This window comes from Lactuca saligna, chromosome 8 (genome assembly GCF_052625555.1).
Source record: "Lactuca saligna cultivar CGN05327 chromosome 8, ASM5262555v1, whole genome shotgun sequence".
In the NCBI taxonomy this organism is placed as follows: domain Eukaryota; kingdom Viridiplantae; phylum Streptophyta; class Magnoliopsida; order Asterales; family Asteraceae; genus Lactuca; species Lactuca saligna.
This window is the reverse complement of record NC_136424.1, coordinates 6445480-6468143: the sequence shown is the minus strand read 5'-3', so window position 1 is coordinate 6468143 and position 22664 is coordinate 6445480. Positions and strand designations below refer to the sequence as shown.

Genomic DNA, 22664 nt, shown 5'->3' with positions numbered 1-22664 from the left:
ATAGACCATAAAACTAAGATAAATATTCTATGAAAAAATATATTATATAGTTTTTTTTTTATATTATTTTACGAATAATAACAACTTTTTAGCTTTTTTATTTTTTTCTTTTGGTAAAACTAACCACGAATGACCATTTCGGAACGGATCAAACTATTACTATGTCAATGTTATATATACAGGATCACACCAAAACAAGAATCAATATTTCGGACATTATCATATTACAAACCTTTTGCTCCCCAAATTTCAAAAAAATTTAAGCTTTCTTTGTTATGAATTCAATAAACCAAGTTAGTTTCACTATTTTATTTACTTGTATTTTTAGTTTACAAACAATTTTATAATATTCTGGATTGCGTATAACAATTTCGGAATACGATAAATAACTCTGGAACGTGATAATTTTTATTTTAGCCATTATGACCATATAAGTACATTTTAGTACCACTCTTTACAGAAAAAACAAGAGTAAATTACTCGAATAGTCCTATGGTTTGGGGTAATCTGCGCGCTTGGTCTCGAACTTATTTTTTTAACTCGGAAAAGTTCCTACTGTTTGTTTTTGTTACGCGTTTGGTTACCACTATTTGTTTTTGTAATGTGTTTGGTCCCTGTTTTACCGAAAAAAACAATTATTTAAATATGAAAAAATGGTGTCGTATGTAAGGTAAGGTGAAGGGGTGTGTTTATTTAAATAAATAAATAAATCAAGGCAAAATAGTTTTTTTTTAATAAGATAGAAACAAGCGCGTAACAAAAACAAACAATAGGAATCTTCCGAGTTAAAAGATAAATTAAGAACCAAACATGCAAATTACCTTAAACCATAGGGACCATTCGTGTAATTTACTCAAAAAAGTAAATCTAGATTATCAATTAAAAAAGAATTTTGAATGGTACTCACATTCCGAATGTAATATGGAATGTCCATGAAGAATTCAGAATGTTAGTCTGAAATATAATTAAATATGTCTTTTGTTTTTGTCGGATAAGTAAAGAGATAGAAAATATCATCTTAGAAAGTAGAAAAAAAAAAGTAGCGGGTGGAAATGGAAAATATCATTTTGCCGCGGCGTCAATCCGTTTCATAAGTTGAATTTTTTGACGATTATATTGATAAAATTTGGTACTTTTACATTTGTTGGTAGATAAATATATGATGTCGGTACCACTGACCGACTCGAATTTATTCGTCGTTTGAAAACGTATATATATGACTAAAGTTGCACTTACAAATGCATATAAAAATAAGCACAAAAACATACATAAATTTCACGTCAAAGCATAAAGAAACTCGAATTTATATCGAAAAGTACATAAAAATAAGTATGTAAGATTTTATTTTAAGTTAACGAATGAAAGTTTAAATAATCAAAAACGTATTATAAATGATCTGACTCATAGGTATGAAACATACATTAAAATGTCGATTTTGCACCATTGGACATCATAAAAGAGTATTAATCACCAAGCAATCAAGCGCGATATACACGAACTCAAATTGATCATCTTCATCTATTTTAATATGTGCAACTATGTCACGATTATGTTTTACCAAGTTGTGTACATACCTTGGGAGTTTGGTAAATGAACCATCTTTGGTACAATACAAGTATATATTGTTTTGCGCACCAAACCTGTAAGACTAAGATATTAATCGAAAATTTGGAATTCATATCCATAACAATATCATCTCATTGGTATACGCTTTTGTAATGTCCAACCATAACCTTAACAATAAAGTGACCTACCACTTTTTTGCTTGCTTGTCGGTGTTGAGGTTACAATTCTGTTGAAGAACACGTGTGTTGGTCAAAAAAAATTGTGACTTAGAAAAGACTAGTAGATTTGATTTCCTTTGCCATTATCAACCATGAACAATTTTTTAGGTAACAAACCACCCTAAACCTTTGTCTAGCCGGACTGCTTGTCATGTACTGCAAACCCTCCTCAAGGCATTTTTTTCCAATAGCGAGCTTAAGCTTATCTTTGTGTCGATTATATCTAGAAGCTCGATCTTTTGACTTGAATCTACCTTTTGTGATGGAATATTAACACTATCATTGTGACATGAAGACAAATGGGGAATACCATGAAACATGGAATGTGAATACATATGTTTAGGTTCATAATTTGATTTCTCACCATCATAATTACTTTCTATGTCAAATATATCTAACTTTGTACAATTTGAAAACTCCTTATATCATTTTAGTTCACCATTATTAAAAAAAATGAACTTTTTGTTTCCATTTTCATTAGCGACTTGATTAATCATACATTGTGGTTTGTGTTCAAACTAATCATGTACACTCACATCATTAAGATATTTACCAACATCATAATCACCAATGTACTTATAACCAAGGTTCTAAAAGGTGTGAGGCGTGGCGTGGCGGCAAGGCCAAGCCTCAAGCTTAACGAGTTATGGCGAGCCATGACGTTTTTCAAGGCGTGATGTAAGGCGGCGATTCTGTATTAATTTATAATTATATTACTGCATAAATATAAATTTATATCAAATATAACTAGGTTTTAGAAGTGTTATATCAACACCTAATAACAAAAAGTTGATAAAAACCACAATACTTGTGTGTCCGACTAGAAAAAGTATAAAAAAGAGCAAAAAAATGTGTCTCAAACGAAAAAACACGCGCCATAACACGCTATAACGTGTCATGGCACGTCATATCACGCCTTGCCACGCGTCACACCTAACAACAACGTTATGAAGCTTTTCGTAACGCCGACGTTGTGCCTCCCGCCATGGCGCACCTTTTAGAACACTGCTTATAACTCTACGGTTCCACATACAAAGTTGGTGGTTGTACTACATTTTCATTTTCAACAACATCATGATATTGAGGTACACTAAGAGTGATAAAAGTATATATTGGGTTGTTGCTTTTTTTCCCCTAGATATGTTTGCTACATAAGCTTTTCCTATATCGCCAGGTTCATTAGCACCATCACCATTATCAATCGCCACAAAAATATACACACCTTTACCTCCAACCGGATTGATCACCTTGATCAAATGTCTATCATCATGGTCATCAACAATTGCACAATAATACAAGCCCTTATGATGTTGGTAAGAAAGAATGACTTTTGATTTATCTTCCAAACCAAATTTACTTTTCTTTAAATACATAAATTTACTAAATGTGTTGGTTTCATAAAATTCCACGTCATAATTGAACATTTTTAGAATATAAACCGGTTATGTTAGTTGGGAACCAACTAACAGTCACCTCTCGTCAGTGATAACCAAAACGGAATATTCAGTTGAACTCATCTGAGGGAAAAAAATAATACTAAATTTTATTCTCTAAAAATTAGTTTCTTTTATATATTTTAGTAAAAATATATACATTAATATAATAATCAAATATGTTTGACATAGTAATCAACTTAAACCAAATTGCTATCAACACCAAAAAAATTATTTAAAAAATATATATAAAAACTACAACTGCAGTGACTCAGCTATGGTTTTGCTCGTATCACAAATGGTGTTCGTCCAAAATCCAAACCGCATATAAGTGAGCGCAAGCTTTTTATTTTTATAATGTTATACGAAACTGCAACTGAGTGGGCAAATCATAAACGTATCTGCCTGAGCTACAATTCGGGTGGCTAAAATAAAATGTTCGTTTTATTTATTTAATAAACTAGGTTAAAACCCGTGGGCAGCACGGGTTAGAAATTAAATTTTTTTTTAATTAAAATGAAACTTATTTATTGAGGATTAATAATAAAATATTTAGTAATTCAAAAGTTTATATGTTTTGCAATATTATGATAACATAATTATTGGTTGAAATTACGAACTGATAGTTGTTTGAATATGCAATTGGGATTCTTTATTTGTAGATATGCAAAAAAAAAATATAATATTATAAAGTGAAAATTAAATATAAGTAAAACAAATACTCAAATTTAGATAAATAATAAAATTGTAGAAAGTTTTAGTTACAAATTTCTAAAAACTTCTTTATACACAACATTGGATGTTTTATTTGTTAGTCTACCATCGTTATCTAAAATCAACAATTTTAATCCTTCTCTGCTTTGAACTCTAGATAAAGCAACATACAATTGACCATGTGTGAAAACAGGCTCTTTGAGAAACAAACCAACCTTCGATAAAGACTGTCCTCGGCTCTTATTAATTGTCATTGCAAAACACACAACCAATGGAAATTGTCTTCTTTGGAATTTGAATGGGATCTTGTCTTCAGAAAGAGTTAAAGACATTCTTGGAATAAAATTCCGGTTTCCAATATTAGTTCCCGATAAGATAACTGCCTCAATAACACGTTTGCCTAAAGATTTAACCTGTAGTCTTGTCCCATTACATAAACCATTTTTTTTATCAATGTTTCTCAATAACATAACTGGAACACCGACTTTTAAAATGAGCTTATGGTTTGGAAGACCTGAGACTTTAAGACCATTTAAAACATCAGCTGAGTATAAATTTGCATCAAACTCATCATGAACAAACTCGGATTAGCATAGGCTATCTGAACTTAAGTATTCTTTTTTTTTTCCTGGAAACAATGACAGCAAACGATCGTTTATTTCTTGGACAACTTCATTATTGGGAGCTAGTATTGCTCTTTCTTGAAAATAATCAGCAATGTTGAAGTTATCCAGTAAAGAAGGATATACAAAACTGATTAATGAACCTATAGGATCATGTAGATTAGTAATAACAATATCTCGTGGAATATCGACAATCGCTTCACCGTCATTCAGACCACCAAGATTACCTTCTCCTATGTCCAAAAGCCAATCTGCAAAATCCCTTATTTTTTCAATAGCAGACGGATCGCTTCCAACAGTTAACCTCATGTTTTTTGTTAATTTATGAACTTTGCATTGTTGCCATAAATAGGAAGAACTTAAGGAGGCATTAACAATGTTTTGTCTACTGCCACCCGGAATAACAGGTAGAATTTGTCTGAAATCACCTCCAAAAACAATCACTTTCCCTCCAAATGGAATATTTGAATTCGTAGGATTGACACACTCTAATATATCCTTCAGAGTTCGATCTAAAGCTTCAAACGCATGTTTGTGTACCATGGGTGCTTCATCCCAAATGATCAATGAGGTTTTTCTTACTAAACTTGCAAGATCACTTTTTGGATTTATTCTACAATAAGAATCCTCAGTAAGATTTATGGGAATTATAAACCGAGAGTGTGCTGTCCTGCCTCCAGTCAATTATAATGAAGCTATCCCGCTTGAAGCAACATTTAAAACAATCTGACCTTGAGCTCTAATTGTTGTAGAAATTGTCTTCCAAAGAAATGTCTTACCAGTTCCACCATAACCATAAACAAAGAATACACCTCCCTTATTATGTTTAACTGCATCCATGATATCTAGAAAAATGTCCCATTGCTCATTTGTTAATTTAACAAACAGTCGATCAAATTCGTTCTTTAAAGTTGGTATATCATAATCTAGCTCCTCGGTAATAAGACGATTGTTTGAAGATGAAACACAATCAGCATCTGGGTAAGGCATCTTTCCATAATCTTTAAGGCTGGAATTGTTACGAAGTAAAATTTGTTCTATCTCAAACAAAGTCAAGTTTTTAATTTGATCTTTGTTTAATGATAAACCTAAGGTAAAATAATATACGAATCAGAACCTATAAAAAACAAATTGATTAAAACGTAAAATATAATTGAAATTATGCTAAAATTTTATATTATAGTCTTTTAATAATAATGAGAAAAATTTGGATTACGTGGAGACTTTAATCTTTGTTGTTGATAGTACAGAATTCCATCTGACAGATATTCCCATGTGTTTTGCCAAACAATCTATGGATTACACAAACTGTTGGACAACAGCATGGTAGCAAATAAGAACCGTAGATAAAAACCAGATCCAGAAAGACTTGCTTCCTTAATTGCATCAGTAAATTCTTTGTCATCATCTAAAAGGTCAAGATTATAACACGCATCTTTAAAAGATGAACATAGTTGACCATTAATTGTGCGAATTTCATCAAATGATTTAGGACCTTTCACTTTATTTAAAAGAATTCTTAAGAAATATGCTTCTCCAAGTTTAGGTGAAACCGAGTGAATTCTACCAATCGCATATCCAACTTTCCTTGGCTTCCAAAACAGACCTTTACGTTTCCAAACAAACTTTATAGGAAATTCAACATATGTAAGTTTTCGTGCTTCTTTATTGATTTCATTACACTTCATCCAAGATGTGAACATTGAAGAAGCATTTGAAGTACGATCAAGAACATCTTCAATGTCATCGTCTGCCTCATATACAACTTGTTGTTGATCAGGAAGATGAAAAGGTAGTCTAATCACAACAGGATGCCTATAATGAACATCGAATTGAAAAATCCGCCATGATGCTTCACATGCAGAAATATATCTACAATCATAGTATTCTTTGATTTCATCCACTACATCGTTGTTATCAGAATCATTATTGGTTCGCTCCATAGAAACAGTAGCTCTATCAGGACCCTTGTTTATATATTTAAACAAATACTTTATGGAAGATCCTTAATTGCACCATTCAACATTAATGTGTGCTTGATATTTTTTCAATAGATATTTGTTGTATGGAACAACATTTCTGTTATCTAATTGAACACCAGATTTTTCAACAAAATGCCCATCATCTCTTCTCCTATATAAGGGAAAACCATTTGAATCAACTGAAGTGTGATTACAAAATAGCTTTGGAAAGTTTTTAGAACACTTTCTGTCAACCATGCATGGGCAATTCAAATTTTCAGCTCCAAATGGACCGTGAATCATAAACTCCTTAACAAGTGAATACAATTTTGGATCATCATTGATATTTGGAATCTCAGCAGAAATAATAGGATCGATATATTCAACTGTAGGAAACTTGCAGCCAGCATGCATAAACAGACATATATGACTATGAGGCAAACCTCTTTTTTGAAATTCAATCGTATAAACAACTGCATGCAAAATATACAAATAAAATACAAGTTATCAACTAAAATTCATTTAAATTTATAGGTTAAAGTATAAATTTATATATGTTTATGAAAATATAAATTATTATATTTAAATTTATACATTAAACTATACATTTAAATACGTGCTTGAACCTTGCCAAAAACTTCATTTTCCCTTACATCTTTAATAAACGCATCCAACTTGATCTTAAATAACCTACATAATATATCCGGTCTATCTTCTGGATGAAGTGGAGTGTCCTTAAGAAACCTTTGAACTTCTGGCCATTTTGGATTACACGTAAAGGTTATGAAAAAATCAGGATATCCAAACCATTTACAGAGTGACATGGCATCCAAATAGTTTTGCATCATATAGCGTGCACCACCGGTAAATGAAGAAGGTAAGATCACACGTTGCCCGACATTAGAAATATATGTAATCCCAAGTGCTTGTTGATTACGCAATTTCTCATAAGACTCACATCTAAGAATTTTTTGTTGGTTATGTATGAAAAATAGTCTCTCACTTTCAATCATGGTATAACTATCAACCAAAAATTGCTGAAACAACCTTTTTGCATTAAGAATCAGTGAGAACGATTGATCCCTATCTTGAATTCTGTAAGCGAAAAATTCTCTCATTGTACAGGTCGACCGCTTGTTATTAGTTGAAGATGAAATACCTCTATGAAGGATGTCAACTCTATAACCATCATCACCATATGGAAATAGTAATGGATACTGAAGAGTAAGGTAAGAAGGATGTAATTCACTGATTCGTTGTAATAATCCTGATGAAGTTTGAACAACAATATCTCTTTTTTCAATTGAATCACAAATGTCACCAACAACTAAAGCGGCAACCTCAGAAGAACTTGGTAAGTTATACGTCCTTCCATCTTGTTCTATTTTTCCAATTAATCTTAACTTCAAATTAGCACAAGGATTTTCTCTTACCATCCTATAAGACTTGACCAACGCATTATTTGAATCTAACATATCCTTCAAAAATTCTATAATCTGGACATCATATGATCTTGAAGTTGATGTAGAAGTGTTCGTTGGTCTACTGAAAACATTATAAACAATTATATAAGGTTAGTAAAACAAATCAATGAATTGAACTGATTTATTAAAGTTAATTGTAAAAATATACCCAAAACTTGTCGATCTATTTGATATCTCGTTCTCCGTATCATATATATATATATATATATATATATATATATATATATATATATATATATATATATATATAACTGACAGAATTTCGGACTTGAACCAGGTGTGGGTAAAAGACTTCCCATACTATGATAATTTTGACCACTGAGTCTGAATATGTATGGTGCTTTGCCTCTGTTGATGGATGAATCAACTTTGCCTCCCATCGATGTGAATGAAAACATTGAATTGTAACGTCGAATGTTTTTCATGAAGTATTTGCTTTTTGAATCTACCGATCTATACATATTTCGGTATAATGACGGAGCCTCTTTTAAGGATGGTAGCTCAACTTTGCCATAACCGCAACAAAGGGAATAAGATGTATTGCCTTTTTTTTGCCCTCTAATCGATTCAGCTTTCCATAATTTTGCATGACAAATCTGACATATAACAATCTGGTCTCAATGATCCAAGTAATCTGTTGAATGCAAATAATTTTAAAAATAATAAAAAACTAAATTATAAAATAAAGTTTAATAATATTAAAAGTTTTAGAATTATCATCACTTTTGGATATACCGCGGAAAATATCTTCAATAATATGATCATCAATATTTTCTTCATCTAATGTCAAATCAAACATAGGTATAGCGGATACAGATGGAGTCTTCCTTTTTAATTGATGATTGACGAAGAATTTTGGTTTATTGACGAACAATTGCCGGATGTCGTGGCATTACCAAACACATAATTTTCTTTGTTAATAGATAGTGGTGTTTGAAGGTTATTATTTAATATATAACTGCCTGCTAAAAAAATACAAATTTCAACGTTAGCAATTTGTATGATTTATATAAAAGTCAAGCATATATATTTATATTGGTGTATTTAGAAGTACGTACCATTTGAAATGTTAGATAATGGAGTTCTAACATTTATATTAGAAGATATTGGTGTTTGGACATTATTGTTGAAAATATAATTGCCTGAAAAAATTAAAATACAAATTATAATGTTAGAAATTGTGACTTATATAAATGTGAAACATATATATGTTTATATTTGTGTATAGAAATACATACCATTTGAGATTGTTGAAAAGGGTGTTGTAACATTAATATTTGTCGAATGTGGATTAATAATTGTATGTTGGTATACAATTGATTTGACTAGGTTTATATTTTCCTTGTGTAAGCTAACATTTGTATAGTTATCTGTAGATATTAATCTACGACCATGAGTGTAGACATCTGTTATATAATGAGAAAAAAATGTTACTAACAATAGAAATAATATTAATTTAAAAAAACTAAAAATTAAAGAGTTATGCAAATTTTATATAATTTTTATGTTAAAAAATAAAATTTAAAATAAACAAATATAAATACCGTTATTCGATATGTAAGAAACATGTGTAATAGATGAATTTTGATGGGTTGATATGGTAAGTAATATTTTGGATTTTCTATTATCCAAATATAGTTTTCTGATTTTTCTCCTCTCTTTAGCTATTGTAGATTGTGTAGTATTATTTGTACTTGTAAAATAGTAGAAAACAATTTAAAGACATATTTTTTGATATAAAGTTAAATTTATTTTTGAAATATTAATTAATAAAATATTTAAAATAAATAAATAAAACATATAATCGTTGCAAAAAAAATTAGAAAAATTACCGGATTGGACACAATGAATAACATGTGCAGTTGGTGTACGAAGAGACGATGATATGGTATGTTGTTTTTTGGATTTTCTGTTATCCAAATATAATTTTCTGTTTTTCCTTTTCTCCCTGGCGTCTGTTGAATTCATGTCCTTGTTTGGTGTGTAATGACAATAATAGAATACGGTTAAAAAAAATTAATATTTTCAAATTAAAGACAATTAGTAGGTCATGTAATCTGTATAAACTTGAATACAAAAATTGATTAATAATGAAATAGCAAATAAATCCGGTCCGGAACAGGTTAAAGAGTTTTTATAGGATAACTATAATAATGGGTCGAAATTATGTACCGGTTAAACGAATAGTAAATATGGTTATAATACCCATTTCGGGACCAAGTGGTTTGCAATATATATATATATATATATATATATATATATATATATATATATATATATATATATATATATAATTAAAAAAAAAAACAAAAATTAAATTAGATTACTAAATAAAAGTTATATTAAATCTAATATAATGTTAAATATAAAACGTTTCAAAATAATGTAGTTTAGATTGAAAAATATCTCTAATAAATTGTGTTAGTTTTTTTTATTCCTAAATATCTCAAATATGGAGGGGGTTATTTAGATTGAGTTCTAACAATTTTTAAATGTTTTATTTTAAAATATGATGATGACTAAATAGTTTTGACATATAACATTTATTAAAGAAACAAACAAACCATTTTGTTATAACTAAATAGTTTTGACATATAACTAAATAGTTTTGACATATAACATTTATTACGTAATTCTTTACAATGAATTAAAGAAACAAACAAACCATTTTGTTATATGCGAAATTAGGATGAATCAGTTGCTATTATATTAAAATAGAGGGTGTAAATACAAACTATTTTCTTGGTATCAATCAAAAAAGGGGATAGCATACGATGTAAAAAGTATATAGAAAAGGAAGATACCTTGAGACGACTGAGGAAGTTGTGCAGATTCCGAAGAAAAATGATTTTCAGAGGATCGATTTGTTGTGGTTAAATAATGAAATCTGTGAAATTTTTGCTAATATTGAACCGATGAAAGCCTTCTAAGTATGCGATTTGCGATTTCAACAGGTAAAATATTAGGGTTTTTTTTTTTTGATGAAGAAGCAATTTGCTTTAAATCGGGAGGAATAAGTTCTCATTATTCAATCCTTTAATCATGAGACTTGTTTATGTATGTGGAAAAATAATCCCGACTAACTCGCTGAAAATTTTTAGTTCCCGCTAGTGTAATTCCATTTTCGGATTTCAAAGTTCCCGCTATTGTAATCCCATTTTAAGGTGGATAATGATAAGGTTCTGTTGTGATTACGGATGATCTACCTGTTTTTTGTTTGATATGAGATACGGATTGTCTTTATTTTTATAAATTAGTCGGTAATCTGTTAATTATTGATCCTGATTAACACTATGCAACATACCGACATTAATATTTTGCGAAAATTTCTGGAGGATTGGAATCAATTTGTTAATCACTAATATTAGAATCGTTTTGATTAAAATTCTGTTTTGTAGGTTTAAGTTGATCATGTTTAAAATAAAAACTAACCCTCCTCTCATCTTACATGTTCAGAATCAAAACTACCAACACTTATTTCCTAATCATTTGGATGCAATTTGATGGGATGCAATTTGATGGGATCCAATTTGAAACTTCCAATACATTTCCATGTAAATCTCCCCATGAACTTTGAGATTGGTTTTACAATTTTTCCATACACTTTGTTGTTATGCATATTCTACTTATACCTGCAGGATAATCTTCATCATAATATACAAACAGACAGAGGGTAAACACATGTTAAATCAACCTTGTTAAAAGTTGAAGGTGTCCATGCGTATACAGGTAATTTAACAACGTCAACCCAAATAATACAATTATGTACTACAAATATTTTAATTATTTAGTATAATTTTTTTTTGAAGAGGTTTGAAATCAACAAAATAGGCCTTAATATCTTGATATTGGTTGAATTTAACACAAGTATTACATTTGATAAGTTTAATCCACACCCGATGTCCTCCCAAATACGTGATATAGAAACGTTGAAAACATTCTTTAAGAAAATTTTGATATAAATTTAAAACAATATTAATAATTGTAGTTTACATTCAAGTATCAGTTTATCTCACTTTAATTGTGGTTGTGTTCATTATATCTGTTATTTTACATTGTAAAAACATAAATGTTTTTGAAGTCTATGATCAATGATTTATATTTTTACATACTGTATATGTTATTTTAAGTTAGCAATTGTGGATTACATGGATTATAACCTACTTTTATAATTCATAATTGTTAAACGAAGTGAACTTTTACAATATTTTACACCAATCTGAATTAGTTTTGTGATAAACATATGCATATGCAAAAGTAGGTTGTCATATTAGGTCAAAATTGTTAAGAATTGTTAAAAAGTAAAGTAATAAAACAAAACACAATAACATGTATTGTGAGATATATAACAGTAAATATATTAAAAAAACACACTGCGTATATAACCCTGGAGTGGGATTTTAAATAGTATTAAACAGATAGATGAAACAATAAAGAACATTAACAATGGTGTTTTTCTAAGAGCAATATGCAAATATATATATATATATATATATATATATATATATATATATATATATATATATATATATATATATAAAACATAATTTATGTAAGAAAGCACTAAAACAAACAGTGATGTTCACAAATGATTCAACCTTGGAAACCATGATGTTAAATAACCATCATGGAAAAAAAAATTGTTTATGAGTCTAAAGTAACAAAAAATTTCCTAACTTCATAATAAAATTAAAACTCAACCAATGTTTTTTGATGTAACCTTCACAAATTATTTACCCCTTTCCAAAACATTTGCATTACTCTTGAACTGAAACTTGTGTATGAAATCATCAGGCTTGCAAAATTGATTAAACGGAATAGATGTATTTGTATTCTTAGAGGAATCGGGGTGTTATCTCCATCAAAACTGTTTTTATAAGAAAAATAAGTAATATTAGTCACATAAAGGGTAATTAAGTAATTGTAGAAATAAGATAATATAACTTATATTACCTTTTCTTGTAAACATTGATTTCATTAATGTCAGAGTTAATGAACATCTTTGTCACAGATAAATAGATGTTAAGTGTCGGATGATCTAAAATAACAGTATAAGTTTTAGTTGAATAATTATAAAATAAACTTTAATTAGAAAAATAATTACCTCTCCAAAGTTTAACAATTGCAAATTGAAGGTTGACAGTGATACGAAGACCGTGTGGATTGTTATCAATAAAATTTTGCATCTTGTAAGCATAATCCCCCCATAAGTTGACACGAATCTGTAAACCACTGTAAAATAAATTGTTATAAGTAATTGAATAGTCATATTATATATTATAATAAAAAAATGTATAAAACATCTATAAACAAACTTTGCATCTTGGATTTGGATGGTGAGTCTGTGTTTTTTCATATCAGAATCATCTCGCAACATGCCACCAAAAGCAACTACCCATCCAATTATATCTATAAAAAAAACAAAGAAGAATATTGTTTTATTGTGAATGTTTATATATAATATTTTATTTAAACATAAAATTTGTCAATAATTAACATATATAACCGATAGCAATGTTTTGAGGATGGAGCAATGAGATAAGAGTTTGATAGTCAACAAACTCAAAACCAAATGTAGGTCCAGAAAAGTCATCACATTCCGTAACAACAGTGTTACAGATGAAAGTAAGCTGATGATGAAGCCGAGTTAACCTCAAACCACACATCCTTTGTGATGCAAATATTGGATATTTAATGTAAAATGCATGCCCATCTTTTAAAATGTCTTTGAATCTAGGTATATTTTTCTTTGAGATAATTGCTTGGATTTTGTTTCCCTAAAAGAATTATGATATAAATTGGCATTTATAATTCACTCATATTAGATTTGTATGTGTAAAGAAAAATATATTATTAAGTTACCTGTTCATCTATTAGGATCATTTCAATTGAGTAAATTTCATCCTTGTTATAGAAAGAATTATGTTTTCATAAGTTTATGACATGAACTTTGAAAATCAAGTCATCCCTAGTTACATCCACGTCAGCTATGAAGGTAACATTTGTTGGTGTCATTTCTGTGAAAAAAAATTACAATAACAAAAACTTAATAACAAATTGTTGTAAGATATTGCAAATAGACATCATTATCAGAAAATTAGTTTGTATTATATATCACATAAACAGATACGTATAAGAATACAAACATTATAAGTTTAAAAACTGAATAGTTTTTTGCAAATTTGGAAAGATGATAAATATTGTTTAACAAAGATACTTAATATCTTTTAACATATTGTCTAAAATTACTACAAAAAAAAAAAAAAAAAAAAAAAAACTGTTTTTGTAAGACATTGAAAGATTAAGAAATAAAAACATAAATGGAATGGGTTTTTTGATGTAACGTTTGCAGAAAAAAAAAAAAAAAAGAGCAGCCCATTTCTGTTAAAAGAAACAGTAGCAAATAATTTATTGAAGATATTAATTTCATATTAATCTATACAAAATAAGAAATATATTTAAAATAATAGAAACATATGCATATGCAAAAGTAAGTTGCCCTATTATAACTTTTTTGTATTCTGTTAAAAAATAGATCGAAAAAAAAAATAAACAATATACTTTATTTTTCTGCAAAATTGTGAAGATTTACCTTGCACTCTAATCAAAATGTGTAGACATAATTTTCAGAAAATTAATTTAAAAATATCAATTAAATAGGGTTTATTATTATTTAATAATACAAATAGAAAAAGATATAAATGTAAATTTCTGTTAATAAAATGTTTTTGAAAATGTTAACTTCCTATTATTATATAAAACATAAAAAGAAAAGTAAAATAATAGAAACATATGCATTTGAAAAAGTAGGTTACCCTATTAGATAAATTTTGTATTCTGTTATAAAGAGGTCGAAAAAAAATTAACAATATTGATGATTTTTCGATTTAAAAATTATGAATTCTTACTTTGCAATATAGTCAAATTTTTTAGACATACTTTTTCAGAAAATTACTTTGAAAATAACAATTTAATATGGTTTTTTTATATGTTAAAAAATAAGTTCGAAAATAAAAAGAACGTAGTTTTTTTTCTGTAAATTTGTGAAGATGATCGATAGTGTTTATTTAGCAAAGAAAATGAATAGTTTTTAACAGAGAAGAAATGAATAATAGTAGAAGAATATATTAACATAAACATAAAAAATCAAACTTACAATAAACAATTTATCATATTTGCAGATAAATAAACCGGAATGAATTGCCTGCAATGCAAACTCTTTTAGGGTTTAGATGATTTAGATATGAGACAGACGGTTGGAAAATATATTAGTCGTATGGTATATATAAGTGAAAATATTAAGTTTATTCAAAGATAATTTAGAAACGATTTCATCTCCTATTATGTAGCATATATCTTTACTATCTTATAAAAGAAATCTAACTATTTCTAAAAATAGATTGATTATAATAATAATATTTTTTAAGACGTCCAAATAATGAAGCTGATAGTACAAGTAACCATTAGTAAAATAATATTAAATTTTAACCATATTTTGAATTCAAATATTTATCATCAAATCTCCTTATATTTCTCAGCAATTTGATATGGTTCCCTCAAATCCCGGATTCATTCAAATTTTGAATCCTTTTAGATATCCTTAAATTTAGGATGTTGATTCAAATATCCTTCTAATCGCATATACCTTTTTGTTCCTTCCTCTGTTATAAAGCCCACCGTCCAGGAATAAAAAATGATTTTATCTCTCAAATAACACCATAGTTTGATTATTTTGTCTTCAACATGTACTTTCTTTTGTAACATAACATTTTTGTAGAGGAAAACATATCATCGAAAGAATTTACACGTCCCGCCGCTTTGCGCGGGTACACTGCTAGTATATGGAAAAAGATAATTAATTGAATTTGACTTTAAGAATGTTCGACATTTAAATATAAAATTATTTAAACTTAAATTAAATTTCAAATTTTCAGCTCAATTTGAATTTCAAATCCAATCCAATGCAGCAATACATATAGAGAAAAGAGCAAATGGGAATTGATAATAATTGGCTCCTAAATTGTAGGCAATCAAATATGGTATTTGAAGGATAGAATCTTTAATACATAATTACACATACATATTGATTTTAAACATATACGTTAATATTGCAATTTATGCAATAACATAATCATAATGTTGTATATGTAAATTGATTTAAATTGATTTTGTATGCAGGAATAGAGATAACAAATAAATAAAGTTCACCAATTTCGACTATTGAACATTATGGAAACAAAGTTGATATTTAATGGTGTGAGTTACTGGTCGAGATTTCAGGTTAGATTTTTGGAGCATTTTGTATTGTTATTATTTTAACTTTTATAATTATTGATCGTTATGCAAAAGTAGATAAATTAATAAATAAAAACATAAAGTAGATTGGCCTAAATTTTTATTTGTATATATCAAATTTAATATAATGATAATATTCATCCTTTAATCCTTAAAATAATCTATATTGGTTGTTTTTCCATAACAAAATGGCATAATCGTTCTTTAGTAGAAATAAACAATATACTATGAAAAGGAAACATTAAGAAATAAAAACATAAAGGCTATGATTTTTTTTGACAAATGTATGAATATGAAAAACTATATCATCTCCATGCTTAATAAAAACATTTAGTCAATATTTTTTTTAGAATTTGTAACTTTATTTTATTATATAACACATAAACATAAACAGAAAAGTAAAAGATTACAAACATTAGTAAATTGTCGTAATTTTTATTTGTATATATCAAATATAATTAAAGGGCAATATTCATCCTTTTATAATAAAAAAAAGTATGTTAGTTGTTTTTCAATAACAAAATGGCATAATCGTCCTTTACTAAAAAATAAAGAATTACTATGAATAGGAAACATTAAGAAATAAAAACATAAATGCCATGAATTTTTTTGATAAATGTATGAATATGCAAAATTATGTCATTTGTAATAATAAAAACAGTTACATAATATTTTTTAAAAGAATGTAACTTTTTATTATTACATCATTTGTTTTTCCAGATGGTTTTGCTGCACCTAAGGGCATAATCCTACGTTAGTAAAAATAAACAATATACTTTATTTTTCTGCTAAATTTGATAGATAATCAATGGTTTTTACCAAAGGAAATAAATAGCAGGCCATTGCTATTAAAATAAAAACAGTCAGTAAATACTATAACACATATTAGAATAAGTAAACACGTTCACAAACATAATAGAATGGCATAATAACAAAAAATAGAAAACAGGAATAAAAATAATTTTATTAATGTACCATAAAACCAACATTTAAAAAAAAGCATGGGAAACAAATGTTTGAATATGGAAAAACCATAATGTGAAAATAATCAAGACAGAAATTAAAATAAGTAATTGTTCATGTAATTGTCAAACATGCCAACTTTTCAGATTCCCCACCAAAACATAACTCAATCATTTTTCTCCAACTTTACCTTCAATAACTGTTTTCCTAGACCATCTGGAGATATTTTTGGAGTTTTTGATGATGATAAGTGATCATTTAACTCTAAATCGAAAACCTCTTCAAGATTTCGCTTTAAGACCGGTGTTGTGGTCAAACTCTTCATTGGACTTGTTGTCTCGTTTTTGTCGACAGTGGAAGGGGTTATATTATCGTCCGTGCCTGAAATTGCATCGTAAAAAATACAAACTTATAATATAACTATTTTGCAAAATAAGTAATGTTTTCAATGATTATAAATATGTTTAACCTTTAAATTTCTGAGGTCTTGATATTGCAAATCTGCCGAACCATAATCTAATGACTGTGAATTAGAAGGCTGTATAATACAAAAAATAAACAATCAAATAATGAAATAAAAAGTATAAGTATATTTAAAAAAATAACAACAAAAATTAAGTAATAAAATAACCTGTGACTCGGTAAACTTATTTTCAAGTTGTTGGATTAAAGTCTCATCATCACTGATTCTAGCAATACCATATTGGTTGTTGTTTTTTTTTGGACACATTGAAATTTTTAATAGAAATCTTGAAGGTCAATTTCAAACCTTTCAAAGCATTAACTTCCTCTGGATAAAAATCAAGATTGTCTCCAAGCTGCAATTAAAAACGATAAAATAACATTTTGAATAAAGTGATTGTATATAACAAAATAATTTAAGGATCATTAAATAAGTAGAAGACATGTTCAATTTTTTTTTTTTAACCAACTCTTTCGCAGATTGTTTCAACAAATACTTCCCTTCTCTCTCAAACATGGTTAAGCTTAGAGTTCCAGTATTATCTTGCACACATATAGGAATCATAAACCTATAAAAAACATAAAAATGTAAAATAATATTAATCTTGTGATAAAAATGGAATATTAGATAGTTAATTATGATTAAATTGTAAAGTAACAACCTTGGAACGAGAGAGGTGGTAGTTTTTGTGCAACTTTTATTATGACATTTATAAGGTTTGGTTAGATGAGAATCAACTTCATCTGATGGAACTGCTTTTCCAAAACAGTTGGTACATGCAAGATAATACCATTTAAGATTCTGTAAAATACCCTTTATAGTCCCCACGATAACAAAATTGCATTCGTGCATCAAAAAAATGTATGTTCTTTAAATTAACATAAGTAACACAAATGAAAAGGAAATGTATTTAAATTATATAATATGAACATAAAAAACACAAACACAAGATAACAATATTTAAAAAACAAAATAAATCGAAACAAACAATAAAACATGAATTACCTCGACGGGTTCCAAAACCTCAGCGATAGCCTTCAAGTTATTTTTTACAATGAAATCATCATATTCAGAAAGTTGATTGGATTTAATAACTGAAGATGTATTTGTAGATGAATCGGGACGATCATCTCCATCCAAACTGTTATGTATGCAAAAAATAAAATTATATATATATATATATATATATATATATATATATATATATATATATATATATATATATATATATATATATATATATATATATATATATATATATATATATAGGATATGGATCCGGTAAGAAAATTTTTTTGGTAGGAAGGTAAGAAGTTTTTTTTCTACATATTTTTTAGACGAACAAAATAAATGAATCACTAGATGATTTATTTGTAAGATGATTCACAAGAAAAAATTCTCAAAAAAACATCTTTATGATTCATTTTTACGTAATTTAAGAAAAAATTAATTTTTATGACAATTTTAGTGAATAACAACAAAATCATTGTATAAATGAATCATCGAGATTTTTTTTGAGAATTTTTTCTTGTGAATCATCTAATGATTCATTTTGTTTGTTTGTGAAAAAAATATGTAGAAAAAAAACTTCTTACCTTCCTACCAAAAATTTCCTTCTTATTTGATCTTAACTCTATATATATATATATATATATATATATATATATATATATATATATATATATATATATATATATATATATATATATTCACAAAATTTAAAATATAAATTACCTTTTGATGAAATCATTAACTTCATGTATGTCGGAGTTAATGAACAACTTCGAAGAGGTAAAGTAGGTGTTTACACTTGGACGATCTATAAATTCAAATATATAAATATTATTTTAATGATGATAACATAAGTTTTAATAGCACAATCAATATACCTCTCCAGACATTAATTTGACCAAACTGAAGAATAACAACTATACGACGATTATATGGATTGTTATGGATATAATCTTGCATCTTGTAGGCATAATCGCCCCACAAATTGACACGAATTTGCAAACCTCTGTAAAGTAAATTATTGATCAAGAAAATGATATATTAACGAAATGCAGTTTAAAATTTAAAAGTTAAAAAATATAAAAATATAACAAAAACAACTTTGCATCTTGGATGTGTATGTTTAGCTTGTGTTTTGTTTTATCTGGATCATCTCGTTGTAGTTCAGCAATTGCGATAACCAAACCCATAATATCTATAAAAAAATGCAAATGAAGGTTATGTTGGGAATCGCAAAACATAATATTATATTAAAATATATAATGAAATATACTAACCAACAGACGTATCTAGAGGATGGGAAAATGATAACACAGTTTGATAATCAACGAATGAAAAGCCAAATTCAGATCCAGAAAAATCGCTACACTCCGTAACAACAGTTTGTTGGACTAATGTCAGTTTTTGATCATGAGGAGTTAACTTAAAACTACCGCTCTTCAGTGCTGCAAAGTTTGGATCATTGATGTAAAATGACATCCCATCCTTTAATACATTCTTGAATCGATATATGCTCCTTTTAGAGACAGTAGCTTGGATTTTGTTCCCCTAAAAATATTTAATACAAAGAGTAAAACTTCAAAAGTAATTAAAATTATTGAAATATGTGTAAGAAATATATTAATTTATTTTTTGTAGGATACATCTTCATCCATCAAGATTTAACTCAATTGAAAAAATTTCATCTTTGTTGTAGAAAGACATTTGATGCCAAAGGTTTATGACACGGAGTTTGAAATTCAAGTCATTCCTAGTTACATCCACATCAGCTATCAAGGTAAGATTTGGTGGTGCCATTTATCTACCAAAAAAAGTAGGTTGCCCTGATTGTTATTAGTATATATCAAATATAATATAATAATATAATAAAAGGGTATATTGATCATTTTAATAGTATCAAGAAAGAATATCAGTTGTTTCTTTTGCACATAAGGTCAACATCGTCATTTAGTAAAAATAAACTGGGAACTTTTAATTTTTATAAAAAAAAATTGTGAAGATAATCAATAGTAGATAATTTATGTTAAAATATCTGTTAGTATAACACATAAACAGAAAACTAAAAAATGAAAACATATACATATGCAAAAGATAAACATAAAAGTAAAAGGGCATATTGATCATTTGAATAGTATCAAGAAATAATATCAGTTGTTTTTTCTGCACATAAGGTCAAGATCGTCATTTAGTAAAAATAAACTGGGAACTTTTAATTTTTATAAAAAAAATCGTGAAGATAATCAATAGTAGATAATTTATGTTAAAATATCTGTTAGTATAACACATAAACAGAAAACTAAAAGATGAAAACATATACATATGCAAAAGATAAACATAAAAGTAAAAGGGCATATTGATCATTTTAATAGTATCAAGAAAGAATATGAGTTGTTTTTTCCGCACATAAGGTCAAAATCGTTATTTAGTAAAAATAAACTGGGAACTTTTAACTTTTATAAAAAAATTGTGAAGATATTCAATAGAAGATAATTTATGTTAAAATATCTGTTAGTATAACACATAAACAGAAAACTAAAAAATAAAACATATACATATGCAAAAGATAAACATAAAAGTAAAAGGACATATTGATCATTATTAAAATAAACATTTCGAAAAAAAAGGGGATGTAAATCCTTTTATAGTAAGCATAAAAGATGAAAACATATACATATGCAAAATTATGAATTTTTAGTTTGCAATATACTCCAATTTTGTAGACATACTTTTCAGAAAATAACTTTTAATAAAGGAATCTAATATGATATTTTTTCTGTTAAAAAAAATTCGAAAAATAATATAGTTTTTTTTCCTGCAACTTTGTGAAGATGATGAATAGTGTTTAGCAAAGGAAATCAATACTTCTTTAACAGAGAAGAAAGGAATAGAAGGAGAAGAATTTATCATTAAAAATCAAACTAACAATAAACAATTTATCATATTTACAAAAAAAAGAAAAACAGGATGAATTACCTGCAATGCAGACTCTTTTAGGGTTTAGAGGCTTTAGAATTGAGACAGACGGCAAAGGTTGGAAAGTATATTAGGTGTATGGTATTTATAAGTGAAAATATTAATTTTATTAAAAAATAGTCGATTTCATCTCCTATTATGCAGCATATATATATATATATATATATATATATATATATATATATATATATATATATATATATATATATATATATGGAAAAAGATAAGGAATTGAATTTCAGATCAATTTAAATTTCAAATCCAATGCAGGAATTATTAATTTTATTAATTATTAATTTATATTTATATTAATTAATGATTGAATGCAGGAATACAAGGAAAGTTATCATAAAAAGCTCCTAAATTTTAGGAATCGTGGCAGATTTCTTGTTTATTCATTTTGATATTGAAAATTGGCGGGAGAAATTTGTTAAAAAGCTGGAGACAATGACACGTGGCAGAGTTCTAGTTTATAAGGAGTACATGTGGCATGTAAGAGAGGTTTTTATTAAGCAATGGAGAAGTGATTAACACATTTTGCTATTCTCTATAATTGTTGGATATCTTTGAATCCTAGTTTTTATATACGAGATTATGCAATAGAGAAATATTTTGTCTCATGTGATTTTTAAATTGATCTAATTTATGATAAATATTATTAAGTGTATCTTTCTACTTCTTATAAATGTATGTAAGATTTGATTTATGAAAAATATAAATATATGTAAACGCGTTTCATATTAATCTCTACATATTCCACGTATCTGCCTGAGCTACAATTCGGGTGGCTAAAATAAAATGTTCGTTTTATTTATTTATTAAAAGTGATTAACATATTTTGCTCTTCTTTATAATTGTTGGATATCTTTGAATCCTAGTTTTTATATACGAGATTATGCAATAGAGAAATACCTTGTCTCATGTGATTTTTAAATTGATCTAATTTATGATAAATATTAT

At 27.4% G+C, this 22664-nt stretch overlaps 3 protein-coding genes and 1 long non-coding RNA gene across 5 annotated transcripts; 1 reads left to right on the top strand and 3 right to left on the bottom strand.

Moving 5' to 3' along the window:
- Nucleotides 1-2689: 2689 nt before the first annotated feature.
- Nucleotides 2690-5097, bottom strand: LOC145009365 (uncharacterized). The gene is made up of 4 exons (XM_078968075.1): nucleotides 4581-5097; nucleotides 4038-4475; nucleotides 2936-3123; nucleotides 2690-2833 (listed from the first exon to the last, which is right to left on the bottom strand). Exons 1-4 carry the CDS (start codon nucleotides 5095-5097, stop codon nucleotides 2690-2692), a joined length of 1287 nt encoding a protein of 428 aa, XP_078824201.1.
- Nucleotides 5098-5238: 141 nt separating this feature from the next.
- LOC145009364 (uncharacterized) lies at nucleotides 5239-6497 on the bottom strand. The gene is made up of 2 exons (XM_078968074.1): nucleotides 5864-6497; nucleotides 5239-5642 (listed from the first exon to the last, which is right to left on the bottom strand). Exons 1-2 carry the CDS (start codon nucleotides 6495-6497, stop codon nucleotides 5239-5241), a joined length of 1038 nt encoding a protein of 345 aa, XP_078824200.1.
- A 63-nt stretch (nucleotides 6498-6560) lies between these two features.
- Nucleotides 6561-7951, bottom strand: LOC145009363 (uncharacterized). The gene is made up of 2 exons (XM_078968073.1): nucleotides 7132-7951; nucleotides 6561-6988 (listed from the first exon to the last, which is right to left on the bottom strand). Exons 1-2 carry the CDS (start codon nucleotides 7949-7951, stop codon nucleotides 6561-6563), a joined length of 1248 nt encoding a protein of 415 aa, XP_078824199.1.
- Nucleotides 7952-10771: 2820 nt separating this feature from the next.
- Nucleotides 10772-22431, top strand: LOC145012414 (uncharacterized). Of its 2 annotated transcripts, XR_013664480.1 has the most exons (6): nucleotides 10772-10953; nucleotides 11456-11553; nucleotides 11638-11728; nucleotides 16178-16279; nucleotides 20428-20508; nucleotides 22034-22431. It is a non-coding gene; the product is annotated as an uncharacterized LOC145012414 (long non-coding RNA). The 2 variants fall into 2 exon arrangements; XR_013664479.1 differs by having other exon boundaries at nucleotides 11456-11728.
- Nucleotides 22432-22664: the final 233 nt, after the last annotated feature.

What these genes read in the sequence shown, in the direction of transcription:
- LOC145009365 (XM_078968075.1), bottom strand. Translation starts at nt 5,097, where the DNA reads ATGGTACACAAACATGCGTTTGAAGCTTTAGATCGAACTCTGAAGGAT. An exon ending in GTTGATTTTAGATAACGATG is followed by an intron (nt 3,124 to 4,037) that starts GTAGACTAACAA and finishes TTGGTTTGGAAG; the next exon opens with ATAAATCAAAAGTCATTCTT. An exon ending in GCGATATAGGAAAAGCTTAT is followed by an intron (nt 2,834 to 2,935) that starts GTAGCAAACATA and finishes ATGAAAATGTAG; the next exon opens with TACAACCACCAACTTTGTAT.
- LOC145009364 (XM_078968074.1), bottom strand. Translation starts at nt 6,497, where the DNA reads ATGGAGCGAACCAATAATGATTCTGATAACAACGATGTAGTGGATGAA. An exon ending in TACCATGCTGTTGTCCAACA is followed by an intron (nt 5,643 to 5,863) that starts GTTTGTGTAATC and finishes ATTTTACCTTAG; the next exon opens with GTTTATCATTAAACAAAGAT.
- LOC145009363 (XM_078968073.1), bottom strand. Translation starts at nt 7,951, where the DNA reads ATGGTAAGAGAAAATCCTTGTGCTAATTTGAAGTTAAGATTAATTGGA. An exon ending in TTTTGGCAAGGTTCAAGCAC is followed by an intron (nt 6,989 to 7,131) that starts GTATTTAAATGT and finishes TTTTGCATGCAG; the next exon opens with TTGTTTATACGATTGAATTT.